The sequence below is a fragment of the Tupaia chinensis genome, unplaced genomic scaffold (assembly GCF_000334495.1).
Source record: "Tupaia chinensis unplaced genomic scaffold, TupChi_1.0 Scaffold000365_1, whole genome shotgun sequence".
NCBI classification, from domain to species: domain Eukaryota; kingdom Metazoa; phylum Chordata; class Mammalia; order Scandentia; family Tupaiidae; genus Tupaia; species Tupaia belangeri.
The window spans coordinates 869,217-885,676 of NW_006159862.1; the positions used below are offsets into that span (position 1 = coordinate 869,217).

Here is a 16,460-nt window from a genome sequence, read left to right on the forward strand (position 1 = left end):
GGTCACATGATTTCTGAGAGACGGTTTGCTCAGTGAGGAAGTGAAGCCTAATGGTTTCCAAGATGGTGGATAGCTCAAGATGGCGGATAGCTCAAGATGGCTTCCGTATGCAGTGCTTGCCACAGTAATTAGCTTGAATTTCCTAAATGCGACTTTGTCATTCTGCAGATCTGCAAGGCTCACTTCAAACGCACGGCCCTTAAGGCCCTTGGATGCAATGTTGGTTCCTTGAGTCCTGGTAACCAGTGTCTTCCCAATATTTCTTATGTTGAATAGCATGTTCTTACATGTCATACCAATTTTTTTTAGAAAATGGATCAACCACTTTCTTCTTGGCTCCCTTTTTGCAGCCTTTCGTAAGGTGCTTATTCTTGCCAACCGCCATGGTGCTACTCAGAAAGACAAAAGGGCGGAAATCAGAGTTCCTCAATTTCTAAGTAGGGTTTTTCCACATCCCCATTTTGTAATTTTATTATTTATTTGCATGTTATATGATAATGATCAAAGAAGTGGCCTGCAAAATCTCTAGGTTAGGAAATTTATTGAAGATTTCTCTGTGGTCAATAAATGATGTTTTGATGAAGTGTTCCATTATGTAAGAAGTAAATATTGACTATTCAAATACTGTTTTTGCTTTTTGCTAACTCGATTTGTCAAAATTCTGGAAGAATCTAAAAGCGTCTTCCTCCTATTGTGTTTTTTTTTTTTTTTTTTTTATAAAGATCTTGTATTTCTGGGAGGACTTGTTTCATGTACCCGCTGCTGTGATGTTGGGTGTGGATTTTCTCATGGGGCGAACCTGTTATCTTTCCAAAATAGCTATGTTGGTCCCGATTATGCTTTTTGATGTCACTTTTGGCCTGGCCTGGATCTACAGTGCTGCTCTTCCGTTTTGTTCTCCTGCTGTATGGTATGCAATGCTGCCTTTTCTAATACTTTAGTCTTTGTTATTTTTGATGTACTTAGATTTTGTTTCTAACTCCATTTGATAGCTTGTTTTGGTAAGGAATTTAGCCTGTTCATATTTTTTTCAAGTAACTGCAATCTGATTTTATTAATTTTGTAAACTTAACTTTATTTATTTATTTATTTATTTTAATTTGGCCAGAGAGGGACAGAATGTATGTATGTGTGTATGTGAGAGAGAGAGAGACAGAGAGACACAGAGAGAGAGAAAGTGAGAAAGCAAGCTGAGGATTTTGATCACCAAAGACCCTCTGCCCAGACATCCCCCTCCTGCTCCCCAGCCTAGCCAGGAGCCAGGTTAGAGCACCCTACTTATTCATCTGTCTCTTTCCATCTCTCTCTATTTTTATTTTTTTAATTTTTAAACTTAGCTCTCTGCTGCTCTTTTGTCTTTCTAATTCTTACCTTTCTCCCCCTAGGATAAGTCAATCAGCAGCCAGTTTGAGTTCCGAGCAGCCCCATTTGCACTGTGTGCTAGCAGCTGCGCGTTTTTCATTTTGTGGAAAAAAAAAATTTCTTGGGACCAGCAGTTAGCCTAATGGTTATGTCGCTGGACTCCCACGTAGTCGACTGCGGTTTGAGTCCCGGACCTGGTGGCTTAAACTCACGCCGGGCGTGTGTGCGTGCGTGCCCAAGATCCCAAGAGGAGAACGGAGGAGAAGGGATTGCGGCGTGGCCATCCCCCTGGGGGGTGATTTCTCGCCTCTCTCTGTCTCTCTGGCGAGCGCACGCACCCTATAGCAAAAACCTCTAAAAATTTGTTTAAAAAATTATTCATAGTGACAAGGTTAACAGAGATGCAAGAGGATAGAGACAATGAACTCCAGAAGAGGTAGGAGAAAAGAGACACTGAGTTACAGGAGGTGAGGAAGTTCTTTCATGATTTGAAAGTGGAAATATACACCATAAAAAAGAATCAAACAGAATTGTTAGAGATGAAGGCTGTAATACAGAAAATCAAAACTTCCGTTGAAAATATAAAAAGCAGATTAGATCGTGCAGAAGACTGACTCTCAGATGTAGAAGATAGACCCTCTGACCTAGAAAGATTCACCAAAAAGATTGAAAAAATGACCCCCAAAAATGAGAATAACATACAAGTAAAGTTACTGGATACCATTAAACGCCCAAACATCTAGACCATTGGTATCCCAGAAGGTAAAGAAACTAATCAGGTCATTGATAATATATTCCATGAAATCCTGGAAGAAAACTTTTCAAACCTACAGAGGCACTCAAATATCCAGACCCAAGAAATACAAAGGACCATAGAATCGACCCAAGAAGATCTTCCCCAAGGCACATCATAGCCAGATTGACCAAAACCACAGGGACCAGATACTAAAATTGGCAAGAGAGAAACGGCAAGTTACTTTCAAAGGATACCCCATAAGGTTAATGTTAGATCTCTCATCAGAAACGATGCAAAAAGAAAAGAATGGGAAAATATATTCAAAGTGTTAAGTGAAAAACAATTTCAACCTAGGATACTATATGTGGCAAGATTATCTTTCATATAGGAAAAAAAGATAAGAAACATTCTCAGATAAACAAAACCTGAAAGAATGTACTAACACCAGACCACCTCTCCAAGAAGTACTGAAGGGAGTGCTATACCAGGAAAACTAAAGTGGGACACACAGAAATAAGAATAGAAGAAACAACCAAGAGATGGGACCAGCAGTTGGCGTAATGGCTATGTCGCTGGATTTTCACGTAGTCGACCTCGGTTTGAGTACCGGACCTAGTGGCTTAAACTCATGACAGGCGTGTGTGCCCAGGGTCCCAAGAGGAGAATGAAGGAGAAGGGAGTGTGGCGTGACCATCCCCCTGGGGGGTGATTTCTCGCTTTCTGTCTCTCTGTCTCTCTCTTTCTGGTGAGCGCACATGCCCTATAGCAAAAATCTCTCAGAAAAAAAAAGAAAAAAAGAAAGAAACAACCAAGAGAATGGTCAGCCTAATGGTAGGGACAAGTCCAGAGTTGGAGGTTAACTTCCAAAGTTTAAGTGAAAAGATCAGACCACAGTAACACTGCAAATTTAATAGAAGACAGATTACATGAGTCTGAACTAGTGAAAAAGAACTTTTTTGTTTTTACTTTAGACTAAAACATTACTGAGTTTTAAAATAATTATTTATTTTATTTATTCATTCTTTTTTTTTTTTTCCCTTAATTTGACCAGAGAGAGACAGAGGGTGAGAGTGAGAGAGAGAGGAATTGAGAAAGCAAGCCACCAGAATCAGGACTCGAACCCTGGTCAGCCATGTGGGAATGTGCAGCACCTTAACCACAACGCCACGTGCTGGTTCCCAAGTAAACATAATCTTTATATGTCTATGTGAGAATAGGAACTCCAAAGGTACTAATAGTCAATTAAAATTAACTATATTTTAGAATTGAAAAAAAATGCAATATCCCCTTCATTAACATTTTGGAAATCCAAACAAAAATCAGTGATTTCTTTATGTTTTCATGGAAAGACCCAAAAAGCGTCAAGCCAAGTTTTTGCATAAGTGTTCTTTCCAAAAGTGTATTTCATGTCCAGTCTTTGCCTCTGCCTTATATGTAAAACTGAGAGAGCAAGCCTCCAGGTCCAGGACTTGAACCGTGGTTGGCCATGTGGGAGTCCAGCATCCTTAACTACCACGCCACCTGCCGGCCCCTGACTTTAAGTTTTAAGCAAATTTAACATTTTTTTATTTTGATCTATTAAAACTAAAACTTTTTAAAATTAAAAATGCATTAGAAATACCTATTAATACCTATTTAATGACTGAAGTAAGCTATATAGCCCCAATGGGGTGCTACTTTATAGTATATTCACTTTACTCACTGAGGTTTATGCCTAAAGTCAGACATGCATTCATAAATATGTATATATCAGCTGTGCTTGCTATTGAAAGTCTTTAAGTTAATTAAGATCTTTAGTGAATTAATAAAATGTGAAGGGAACCAGCAGTTAGTGTAATGGCTATGTCACTGGACTCCCACGTAGTCGACCGCAGTTCGCGTCCCGGACCCGGTGGCTTAAAACTCACGCCGGACGCGTGTGCGTGTGTGCCCAAGATCCCGAGAGGAGAATGGAGGAGAAGGGATTGTGGCGTGACCATCCCTTGGGGGGTGATTTCTCGCTTTCTGTCTCTATGTCTCTCTCTGTCTGTCTGGCGAGCGCACGCGCCCTATAGCGAAAACCTCTCTAAAATGTGAAAAAAAAAAAAAAAGGCATGGATAACAACTGTACATACCAGAGACAGTGTGGGAGAAGGGGGGAAATTGGCAGAAGGTGGGAGGTAGGGAATCAAGGGTGGGGGAAGCAAAATATATAGGAAACAAGAAATATAAAGTTATTTGTTGATAACATATATGGTAATATCCTTAATTGAGCCAATATACACTGTATACTGGATGGAAATTTTCATTTTGTATTCTGTATTAATGTACAGTGAATGACTATAAATAAATAAAATTTTTAAAAATAAAGAAAGCTGCCAGGTCCAGGACTCGATCTGTGGTCGGCATGGAGTCCAGCACCCTTAACCACCATGCTACCTGCCAGCCATCCCCCTTTCTTCTTTTTAGTTTTAGTTTTGGTTTTTGTTATAGAGCGTGAGCACTTGCTAGATAGAGACAGAGAGAAAGAGAGGGAAAGTGAGAAATCACTCCCCAGGGAGGATGGCCATGCCACAATCCCGTCCCCTCCAACCTTCCTCTCAGGATTTGGAGCATGCATGCAACATGTGCCCAGTGTGCCAGTGTGAGGTTGTTTTTTTTTTTTTTTTTGGTAAAGATTTATTTGTTTATTATTTAATTTGACCAGAGAAAGGAGGAAACCGAACAAGCAAACCACCAGGTCTGGGACTCGAACCATAGTTGGCCATGTGGGAGCTCGCCACCTTAACCGTTGTACCACCTACTGGTCCTCCCAGTGTTCAAGTTGCTGGGTCTAGGACTCAAACCAGGATTTGCCATATGGGAGTCCTGCTACGTAACTGCTATGCCACCTGCTGGCCCCTCCTGGATGTACTTTCAACTCCCTCTCCTATCTTCTTTCCCTCTTTGTTCTGAGCTATACCTTCTTGATATTCCAAATTACTGATTTTGCCACTGCTGTGAAGCATGCTTTTTTTGTCTGGGCCAGTGCCTGAGCTTTTGTTGCTGTTGTTTTAATGTTTTATTTATTATTATTATTAATTTTGAAAATTTGCTGTAGGGTGTGTGAACTCACCAGAGAGATGGGGGTGGTGGGGAGGAGGGTGAGAAAGCAAGCTTAAAAAAAAAATAACGAAAGCTTCCAGGTCCAGCACTCAAACCAAGGTTGGCCACATGGGAGTCCAGTGCCTTAACCACCACGCCACCTGCTGGCCGCTTTGTTGTTTTTGGAGAGGTTTTTGCTATAGGCCACACATACTCACCAGAGAGAGAGAGACAGAAAGCAAGAAATCATCCCTCACGGAGATGGCCACGCTGCAATCCCTTCTTCTCCATTCTCCTCTCGGGATTTTGGGCATGCACACACATGTGCCCAGCGTGTTTTCAAGCCTCCAGGTTTGGGACTTGAACTGCGGTTGGCCATGTGGGAGTCCAGTGACATAACCATTACACCATCTGCTGATCCTATTATTGTAGGATTTAAAAAAATTTTTTTAAGAATTATTTAACATTATGTATTTATTTTAATTTGACTAGAGAGGGACAGAGGGAGAGAGAGAAAGAGAGAAGGCAAGCTGCCAGGTCCGGGACTCAAACTGTGATCAGCCAGGTGGGAGTCCAGTACCCTTAACCACCACGCCACCTGCTGGCTCCTGTTTTAGATTTTAATTTGTCAGAGGGCATGTGCCCTCTCCAGAGAGAAAAAGTAGGAGAGAGAAAGCACTATCCCCCCACCAAGGGCATGGTCATGCCTTAACCCCTTCTCCCCCATTTCCCCCTCCTTTTGGACATGTTGGCATACATTTGTTTAGCAACTGAGTCCAGGACTTGAACCACACAGTTGGCCATTTGGGATTCGGCTCTCTTAACCACCATACCACTGACTGGCCCCCTCATTATTATTTGTTGTTTTTATTTTTTTAATTATTTATTTAATTTATCATTATTATTATTTTTAATTCACCAAAGAGAGAGAGAGGAAAAATGAAAATGCAAGCTGCCAGGTGTGGGATTTGAACTGCAGGTTGGCCATATGAGAATCCATCGCTCCAACCACTACACCCCCTGCTGACTCCTGTTGTTTTTATTTTTGTAATTGTTTATTTATTTTAATTTGTTAGAGGGTGTATGTGCTTGCCAGAGGTAAGGAGGGAACGTGAGAAAACACCCCCCCACACACACACACACACGGGAAATGTAACTCCACAATCCCTTTTCCTCCGTTTCTCCCTTCTTTCGAGATTTTGGGTGCACACATATACTCTCCTGGTGTGTGTTTCAAGTTAGTAGGTCCAGGGCTCAAACCACACAGTCTGTCACATGATATGCAAACCACTTGGACTACCATGTCATCAGCTAGACCCCTCATTTTTTTTTGTTGTTGTTGTTATTTTGTTTTTGATTAATCAATCTAAAAAAAATTTTTTTTTTTTTTGCCATAGGACACATGTGCTCACTGGAGAGAGGGACAAAGTGAGACAGAAAGCAAGAAATCACCCTCCAGGGGGAATGGCCATGCCACAGTCCCTTCTCCATTCTCCTCCTGGGGTTTTGGACATGCACGCACACGTGCTCAGCATATTTTCAAGTCACTAGGTCTTGAAACGTGGTCGACTATGTGAGTCCAGCACCTCAACCATTATGCCACCTGCTGGGCCCCTCATTATCATTTCTGATAGTCTCTTCTGTTAACTGCTCAATCTACCTTCTCCTGATAATGGATCTCCCCCACAAGCCTCCTCAGGTGAGGGGTCCCCCTTTAGTGTCGTGTCTGGTTGCCCTTGGTTTCTGTGTTTCCATACTGGGTCAGGATTCCTGAGTCTTGGCCATTGGCTTAGTGGTAGGACACCTGTGGTTTTTGCTCTTCTGGGCCAGGATTGTCTAGAGGTGTCTCTTCCATGGGTGATCCTCCTACCTGAGCACTGCCACCCTCACCCAGCTGGCCCTCCTAAGACCATGAGCAAGTGGATACAGCCCCTCTCCAGGGGGATTCTTGTTTAACTGAGAATATACTGTGTGTGTGTGTGTGTGTGTGTGTGTGTGTGTGTGTGTGTGTTGGTGGGGGGAGTGTTTATCTCTTTCTTTCTTTCTCTTAAATGTTTGTTTTTTTCCATGAGACAGAGACAGGCACCCCAACAAGGTCCACATGCCATAACCCACCCCCAGCCTTTGCACGCCAGCATGTGCCCACATGCACAAGGAAGCCGCTGGACACAAACCAGGGACCTTCCAGTGTGGGTTCAGTCTCGCATAGTGTAGTGTTTCAGCAGCACCACCAGGGGGCCCCACTCTTTTCCCCATGTTCCTTTGAGGAACCGTGAAGTTCTGGCCTGTGCCCTTAGCGGCTGAGTTTTGCCTGCAGCCTCTGGGCCCTCCCGGTATGCTCATGCTTCCTGGCTGTCCGAGACCCAGAGGGGTGGGGGTGGGGGTGGGGCACCCTTAAGCAATTTCAGACAGGTATTCAGTAAACAAAATTGAATGTTTATTTCTAATTTTCCTCCTAGACTGACTTAATTTAGTAAGAAAAAAAGCTGGAATGTCCAATAAAACAAAAGTAAAGAAACAGAAAATAAGTGTCAAATCTCATCTCCTAGAACTACTATAGACAGTTTTATGTATCTTTCTCTTTTCTTTTTTGCATCCAACACATTTGCATTTTTTTAAAGCAAATGACAAAGACCCAGTTACCCAGCTTTATGTTTTAAACCTAAGCTTAACAGTACGCATTTAAATAATTGTCAAAACTTACTAAGCTCCAGCATTCATGCACAACTAGAAAACATCCTTAATTTATATTAAGCCAGAAATGTATTACCACTAATGCAGTAAGTCTGTCACTACTAAATATTGAAAACACTGAGTTATTTCTGCGGCAGAGACAGGCACCCCAACAAGGTCCACATGCCATAACCCATCCCCAGCCTTTGCACGCCAGCATGTGCCCACGTGCACAAGGAAGCCGCTGGACACAAGCCCTGGCAATGACGCCCTCCTCGCAGGCTGACACTGCTCAGTGCACATTTCAAACACAATGGAAAGCAGATCCACGCTGGTGTTAGTTACAGTCTCGTCCTACACACTAGAGTCATGGCTCACCTGGATGACGTTTAATAAAAAGCAAAGAGCATACAGAGGTTTACAGCAATTTCAAAGACAAAAAAGTGGTCCTATGATGATGTGGTCCCAACAAACCTAAAAAGTCTCTAACAAACAAGGGCTCCGATGAGCTGCTTATAAATACTTTAAGTACAATTATACTGAAAGTCGAGTTCGTTTGAAATCTTCAAAAACTGTTCCTGTGGGACCAGCAGTTAGCGTAATGGCTATGTCACTGGATTCCCATGTAGTTGACCGGGGTTCGAGTCCCAGACTCGGTGGCTTAAACTCACAGCGGGCACGTGTGCGTGCATGCCCAAGAAGGGATTTTGGTGTGGCCATCCCCCCTGGGGGGTGATTTCTTGTTTTTTATCTCTCTGTTTCTCTCTGTCTGGCGAGCGCACATGCCCTGTAGCAAAAAAAAAAAAAAAAAAAATCTTGTTATGTCCCTGTCCCTCGGCACAGGCTGCTGCGACAGTGACCGCCTGCTAGCGGCCAGCATGGAGTTACCTGTTACCCAAGCTCAGCAGCTGCTCCTCACATTTACCGTCAGGGACTCCAGCTGGCCAGCTTCTTCCACTTCCACCCTTCCTTGACCATCTGGACGATTCTCTCGGTGGTGACTTTCCTGCCGTTGACTATCTTGGTAGAAGTTGATACAGATTTGAAGTTGCCCATCCCACTACCACCAAATGACGTGGGAGAGAGAGCAGTGAGGCCCCTGACCTAGTGACCTGAAGTAAACCCTGTATCTAAAGACGGGAACCCACCGAAGGCGGAGAAAAACGACCCCGTGGCCCTGCTTCTGCTTCCTCGAGGTCCCCTGCGATTCCCAAAGAAGTCCTCAAGTGGGTCTTCGAAGAAGTCGAATGAAAATGGGTCCCATCACCACAGAATTCCCGGAAGACATCATCTGGGTTATGGAACGTGAGGCCACACTCGAAGGGGCCACCAGAGTGACCTCCACCGCCTTCGCCATGCAGTCCTTCCTTGCATGTCTGTCACAGAGGTCCTGCTTTTAGTGTCTGATAACACCTCCCACACCTCGGCCACTTGTTTGCATTTCCTCTTCACCTCTTCCTTGTTCTCTGGGCGCCACTTCAATGCCAGTTTCTGGTATGCCTTCTTTAATAATTTTCTTTCTTTTTTCTTCATTTTTATTTTTTTGAGAGGTTTTTGCTATACGGCACGTGCGCTTGCCAGAAAGACAGAGACAGAGAGACAGAAAACAAGAAATAACCCCCCAGGGGGGATGGCCACACCATAATCCCTTCTCCTCCATTCTCCTCTCGGGATCTTGGGTATGCACGCACATGTGAGTTTAAGGTACCTGGTCCGGGACTCGAACTGCGGTCATCTACATGGGAGTTCAGTGACATAGCCATTATGCTAACTGCTGGTATCCCTTCTTCACGTCCTGGGGCAGGCACATCTGCACGCCCAGAGCTCACTGCCGCCTACCGTGTTTACCAGGCCGTGGGAGTGGCCGAGGACGTGGAGGGGCAGGAGGGGCGGCGTGGCCCCGGGCTCCTTGGCGGCGCTGGTGGCAGCGGCGGCACCTCGCGCTTTCCTCATGTGTATCTCTTGAACCTCTAAGATTTAAAGCTGGTTTTGAATAGGTAACACAGGCACGTGGTATAAAATCGAAAAGGTATTAAAGGGAGCCACTCCTCTTCTCTCACCCAATTTTCTTCTCCAGAGACAAGCTCTATTAGCAGACTGTTCTCTGTGTTTACACACATGCATGTGAACACACGTGTATGTGGACACATGTATGCGGAGACATTTTTCTCACAAACAGTTGCTGGACACACTTTATCTTCGCACTCCACCCTTTAGGTCCGAGGTCGGGACCATCACTGTCCCCGGGTTTTCAGATGAGAGAACTGAGGCTGAGAAGGGCCTGGCACCTCCTTGCTGGTGGTTCCGCTGCTGGTCACAACGGCATCAACGGCAGGGCTCCTCACTGAGCGCCCCTCCTCAGGCCACTGCCTGCACCGGGAGCCAGACTCAGTCCTTCCCAGCTTTCGTCCCGTCCTTGATGTCTTAAGACATCAGGCTCTTGAGAGTTAAAAAAAGTTCCAGATTTCTCTTCCCGTTTCCTACCTCTCCCCAAAGGCTGAGCACCGAGTCCAGGTGACTGACTGTAACTCCCTGAGGCAGAGCCCACGGCAACATCTCTGGGTACTACTGAGCCCCTCAGAGCTGTTCTCAATGCTCTGGTCAATGCCTGCCATGTTAAATGGTCAGTTTTCTTCCCCAGATGCAGGCTCAGATAAATAGGCCACAAAGAAAAGAAAAATCAAAGGAGTCATTGTGGAACTAACAGTCCAGACTGTTGCACTGTGTGTGGGTGTGGGTGTGCGATGAGCCCGCTTTGGAAACAATGTAAAGATGACATCTGCCAGTGTTTCTGGAGCATCATAACTGGAGCACCATAACTGGAGCGCTGGTACTGAAGCACTGTTACTGGAGCACTGTTACTGGAACATTGTTACTGGAGCACTATTTTTGAAGCACTGTTACTGGAGCGCTGTTACTGGAGCGCTGTTACTAGAGCATCGTTACTGAAGCATTGTTACTGGAGCGTTGTTAAGTTCATTTATGCTAATGTAACAGCAGCCTGCCTAGGCTTGGCGCCAGGTGTCTTCATGGACTTTGTCTTTACACAAACTGTTCCCTTCAAGAACTTGAGAGGCTAGCAGGGTGGCTGTTACTACTATCCTTTGGTTGTTTTTGTTTTGCTTTAATTAATTAATTAATTAATTAAATTTGCTATAGAGCACGTGCACTCACCAGAGAGAGACAGTGAGAGAGAGGTGAGAAAGCACCCCCAGGGGGAATGATCATGCTGTAGTCTCTTCTCCATTTTTCCCTCGGGATATTTTTGGGCATGGATGCCTACGTGTTCTTCAAGCTGCCAGGTCTGGGACTTAAACTGCACAGTCAGCCATGTGTGATCCATGTGTGATCCAGCTGCCTTAACCACATGCCACTGGCTGGCCTGGGCTGGTTGGTTTGGACAGTTGTGTGTGTGTATTTTCCCAGAGGAAAAGGCTGTGTGTGGACAGCCTGCAGCCCACCAGGCCACCCACCTGCAGAGCACATTAGCCAGCTCTAGGCCTGGCTCCCTGGGCTTTCTGGTCTCTTTCCCCCTCTGTTCTTTGGATCTGAAGCCTCTTCAAGGCTTCAGAGGAAGTGCAGCGAGTTGATCCTCATGTACCGGGAGAAGAGGACGTAGAGGCGGCGGAACCAGAGCAGCTGGCTGCGGTGGCAGGACATGGCTCTCTAGAAGAATCAGAGGACCCGTTAGGGGATTGCACTGGCACGGTTTTGTCACCTCAGGCCTCCTCGCCTGGGGTCCTTCCTGACACTCCTGCCTCCCCTGCAACAGCCTTACTAGCTTCTTCCCGTAATCCATGCCCCTCACTGGACTGGCCTCCAGTCACCATCCCTGCCAGTCTCCACCTGCACCCTGGGACTACAGCAGATGGTGCTAAGGGGAGCTGGATGCCAGGAAGCTGCAGGACAGTCAACACCGTGCAGTGTCTTGACTTTAACAACCCTGTGACTTAGGCACTGTTTTAAAATTTTATTTTAAATAAGTAGATGAAGAAACTCATCGATCTCAAGTAGCTGGTAGAGCTGAGACGGGAACCCAGAGTCTACTTTCTTCACTTTGCTCCAGCCGCACACGTACAGCTCGGACAGGGATGTGTCGTGGGGGTGAGCTCCAACACTGCCCAGGCCTCTCCGAATTAGGTCACCCGGAAAGGCCAGTCCCTGCGGAAAAGGAAGGGAGCAACGCACAGGCAGGGGTGTTTCCCACCTCGTGGGGACTTTTTTCCCTTCTTTAGGAGCACAGCATTTCTCTTCATATCCTTCAAACCCATGCTTTGGCTGCTACGTAGTGCTAGACCACTCACTGCTGAACAGCTCTTATTTTGGCCACTGTGAATTACTGTACATGAGTTTCTGGGGACATCTTTGTTCACCTCCATAGAATACAATTTTAGAAATAAAAGTGACTAGGTTAGAGGTGAGGCAGTAGACGCATAAGTAGCATGACTAGCCCCACATGGGTAAGTCCTAGGCGTGGGAAAATACATGCCCATGATCCTGGCTGCTGAGACTCGGAGTGGGTGGCCTGCACTTAGTCCCCGTGACTATAGGAGGGAGGGCTGTCTCAGTTGGGAGTGCCTTCTCTCTTCATTCTCTCCCTCTGGGTCCTGGACCCAGAGGCTTGAAAATTACAACACACACACACACACACAGAGAGAGAGAGAGAGAGAAATGTTTTGGGGAAAACTTATATAGATAGCTAGATAGAGTAGGTATGAATGTATTGAATTATATAAGTAATAAATGATTATAAAAATGTTTAAAAGCAGGGCCAGCAAGTGGCATAGTGGTTAAAGCATTGGACTTCCACATGGCCAAATGGGATTCGAGTCCCAGACCTGGTGACTTGACCCACGCTAGGCATGTGTGCCTATATGCCCCCAAATCCCAGGAAGACAAAAGCGAAGTGGCCATACCCCCTGGGGGGTGATGTCTCACTTTCCCTCTCACTGCCTTTCTGTGTTTCTCTCCAATAAGCACATATGCTTTATGGCAAAAGCCTGAAAAAAAAAAAAAGTTTAAAAGCAAAACATTAGGGACAGTAGGTGGTGTGGAGGTTAAAGCACCTGGATTCCACACGGTTGACTTCACAGTTCTAGTCCCAGACACGGCACCTTGAAAAACTTGCCAGGCGTGTGTGCGTGCTTGTCCAAAATCACGAGAGAATGGAGGAGAAGGAATTGTGGCATGGCCATCCCCCTGGAGGTGCTTCCTTACTTTCCCTCTCTCTCTGTCTCTCTCCTGCTTTGTAATTTGTTTGTTTTCCCTTAATGTACCAAGAATATAAAAAGTCAGAACAATTTCTGAGAAGATTCTGGCATGTATCGATAATGCTTCTCAGAAGGGATATAGCAATTTCTACGCCTTTTCAGTTAAAGCTCCTAACGCTGGCTTCTATCATTTGATCTCCTCCACTTTGCCAGTAAAAACAAGTTACAGGGGCTGGCAGATGGTGTGGTGGTTAAGGTGCCTGACTGCGGCTCGAGTTCTGGACTTGGTGGTTTGCTTTCTCACTTCTCCTGCCCTTCTCTGGTCAAATTAAAAATAACAATAATAATAAACAAAATTAAATAGTTCTTTTTTAAGAGAATTTTTACTATAGGGCACGTGTGCTTGCTGGAGAGACAGAAAGTGAGAAATCACCCCCCACCCCCGAAAAATGCACAAAATCCTGAGAGAAGAATGGAGAAGAAGGGATTGCAGCATGGTCATTCCCTAGGGGTGATTTCTTGCTTTCTGTCTCTCTGTTTCTCCAGCAAACTCATGCGCCCTATAGCAAAAATCTCTAAAAAAAAGAAATTATCAGGCAGAAGGTGCAGCAGCAGGGTGGCTGAAGAGCCCATGTGGGTAACTCCTTCCAAAGTCAGTATCCCCACAGGCCCTAAGGGAAGCCCATTCATGCATCTACTTCGGCCAGGAGGCCCCCCTTTTATTTCTTTTTAGATTTTTTTGCCATGGGGCGCATGCGCTTGCTGGAGAGAGACAGAGAGGGGAAATGAGAAATAGCCCCCTGGGGGGATGGCCATACTGCAGTCTCTTCAAAATGGAGGCTGGTGGCAGGGAACAAACTGGCAAATAGACTTCTCAGTCAGGACCAAAGCCACAGAGATGATTTGGGATCTGCTAATACTTTTTAAATTTATTTTTTCTTTCTCTATCTGCTAATATTAACTGACACTTTCTCGAGTTGGGTAGGGACCTTTGCTGCCCACAAGAAAACAGCATCCGAGGTAGCTAGAGGACTGTTAAAGGAACTCATCCCCGGCTTAAGCAGCCCTGGCCTATTCAGAGAGATAGTGGACCAGCACTCATATCCTCTGTCAGCAAGGGTCATACTCTAAAAAAAAAAGTTTATTTATTATTACTATTATTATTATTTCTTTTGCTACAGGGCACATGCACTCACCAGAGAGAAAAAGAGGGAAAGTGAGAAAGCAAGCTGCCAGGTCCAGGACTCGAACCCCAGGCAGCCATGTAAGAGTCCAGCATCCCAACCACCATGCTACCTGCAGGTCCAAGACCATACTCAAGGCCTGGGAATCAAATGGCACCTATGTATAGCCAGGAGGGCCCAGTGGTCAGGCAAGCTAGAATAAACCACTCCGACTTTTTGTTTTTAAGATTTTAAAGATGTATGTTTTATTTATTTTTAGTTTTGCTATAGTGTGTGTGGGCTTATCGCAGAGAGAAAGTGAGAAATCACACCTCCTGGGGTGGGAGGGGAGAAGGCCATGCTGCAATCCTTTTTCTCCACTATTCTTTTGGGATTTGGGGTACTCTCACACATGTACCCAGCATGTTTTTCAAGCCATTGGGTCTGGGACTCAAACTGTGCAGTTGGCCATGTGCGATCCAGCCACTTTAACCTGCATGCCACCTGATGGCCCTAACCAAATTCTTAAAAGAACCTTGGTAAAGTTATGCCAGGAGACCTATTTCCCATGGCTATCCCTGCTTCCTGTAGCATGGCTGAGAGTCAGAATCGCTCCAAAATAAAAGATAAAATTAAGTCCTTACAAATTAGTACATGGGAGACTAGTTCCGGCTTGGACAGGTAGCCAAGAAGCCCGGAGAGACATGGAAAAGCTTAAATACGCTTCATAGGTCGGCGAGGTACTAACGACACTTCAGGCTCAACTTAACTCTCCACCCATTTCAGCCAGGAGACTGGGTCTGACTCAGGACTCGGACAGACAGAAGTCCACAAGACCAACTAACATCTGCATAGAAGGGACCCCACTTGGCAGTTTTCACCACCAACTCTGCTCTTAAGTTACAGGGAACTGCTCCATGGGTACACCACACCAACTAATGGAAAAACCCTCCTACCAAGTCAAGTCTCTCTCATATAGGAAACTTCTATTTGAAAAACAAAACGAAACAAAAATGGGCCAAGTGGTGTGGACATTAAGGTGTGGATCCCACATGGCCAACTGGGTGATTCAAGTTCCAGACCTGGAGGCTTGAAAATCATGCACATGTGAGTGCCCAAAATCCTGAGAGGATTTGGGCATTCCCCCTAGGGAGGGTGAGTTCTCTCACACTCACACCCCTATAGGAAAAGAATTTTTTTTTTAGAGAGAGATTTTTGCTATAGGGCACACGCACTTGCCAGAGAGACAGAAAGTGAGAAATCACCCCCCAGGGGGATGGCCACACCACAGTCCCTTCTCCTCCATTCTCCTCTTGGGATCTTGGGCACACATGCACACGTGCCTGGCGTGAGTTTAAGCCACTGGGTTCAGGATGAAAAATGTGATTGACTACGTGGGAGTCCAGTGATGTCACCATTACACCATCTGCTGGTCCCAATATAGCAAAATAATTTGTAATGAAAAATTTTAAAAACTAAAGAAAAAGAAAAGAGGGACCAGCAGTTAGCATAATGGCTATGTCGCTGGACTCCCACGTAGTCGATCACAGTTTGCATCCTGAACCCAGTGGCTTAAACTCACGCCAGGCACGTGTGCATGTGTGCCCAAGATCCCAAGAGGAGAATGGAGGAGAAGGGATTGCAGCATGGCCATACCCCCTTGGGGGTGATTACTCGCTTTCTGTCTCTCTGTCTGTCTCTGTCTGTCTGGCAAGTGCACGTGCCCTATAGCAAAAACCCTGGGGGGGGGGAACAGAGAGAAGTGACTGTATCTCTCGTCTAACATGGGGAATTCTGTCCCTCTCACTCTTCTCCTGTTGTTACCTCGTGCTTCTCGAGTGCTGTTGGCTGGTGCTATCTTGTTCTCTACCTCGGGGCTGAATCCTGTGAGCTGTGAGCCGACTATGGAGGCATGAATGGCACCTGCTACTGTCATGCTGGCACTGCAGTTCTCGCCCAGCAGCAGCGGTGAATTTCACAGTGCTTCTCCCACTCTGCTCCAACGTCCACCCCTCCTGTGGACCAGTTACATTCTACAACGTCCACCCCTCCTGTGGACCAGTTACATTCTACAACGTCCACCCCTCCTGTGGACCAGTTACATTCCATAAGGTCCACCCCTCCTGTGGACCAGTTACATTCTACAACGTCCACCCCTCCTGTGGACCAGTTACATTCTATAAGATCCACCCCCTCCTGTGGACCAGTTACATTCTACAACGTCCACCCCTCCTGTGGACCAGTTACATTCCA

General features: G+C 45.6%; 1 protein-coding gene and 1 pseudogene across 4 annotated transcripts in view; both read right to left on the reverse strand.

The window, feature by feature from the left end:
• PIGL (phosphatidylinositol glycan anchor biosynthesis class L) overlaps nucleotides 1–16,460 on the reverse strand; it is a 121,650-nt gene that overhangs the window by 15,335 nt on the left and 89,855 nt on the right. For 2 of the 4 annotated variants that reach the window (XM_027773697.1, XM_006153179.3), the window contains one exon: nucleotides 10,755–11,500. The exons of 1 other annotated variant lie outside the window; for it this stretch is intronic. In XM_027773697.1, coding sequence (XP_027629498.1) covers nucleotides 11,394–11,500 — 107 coding nt within the window. In that variant the 3' untranslated portion in view covers nucleotides 10,755–11,393. Of the gene's footprint in view, nucleotides 1–10,754; nucleotides 11,501–11,526; nucleotides 11,996–16,460 lie in introns of those variants that run through there. One more of the 4 variants, XM_014589601.2, reaches the window with a different exon arrangement.
• Nucleotides 8,663–9,412, reverse strand: LOC102487280 (dnaJ homolog subfamily B member 6-like; annotated as a pseudogene).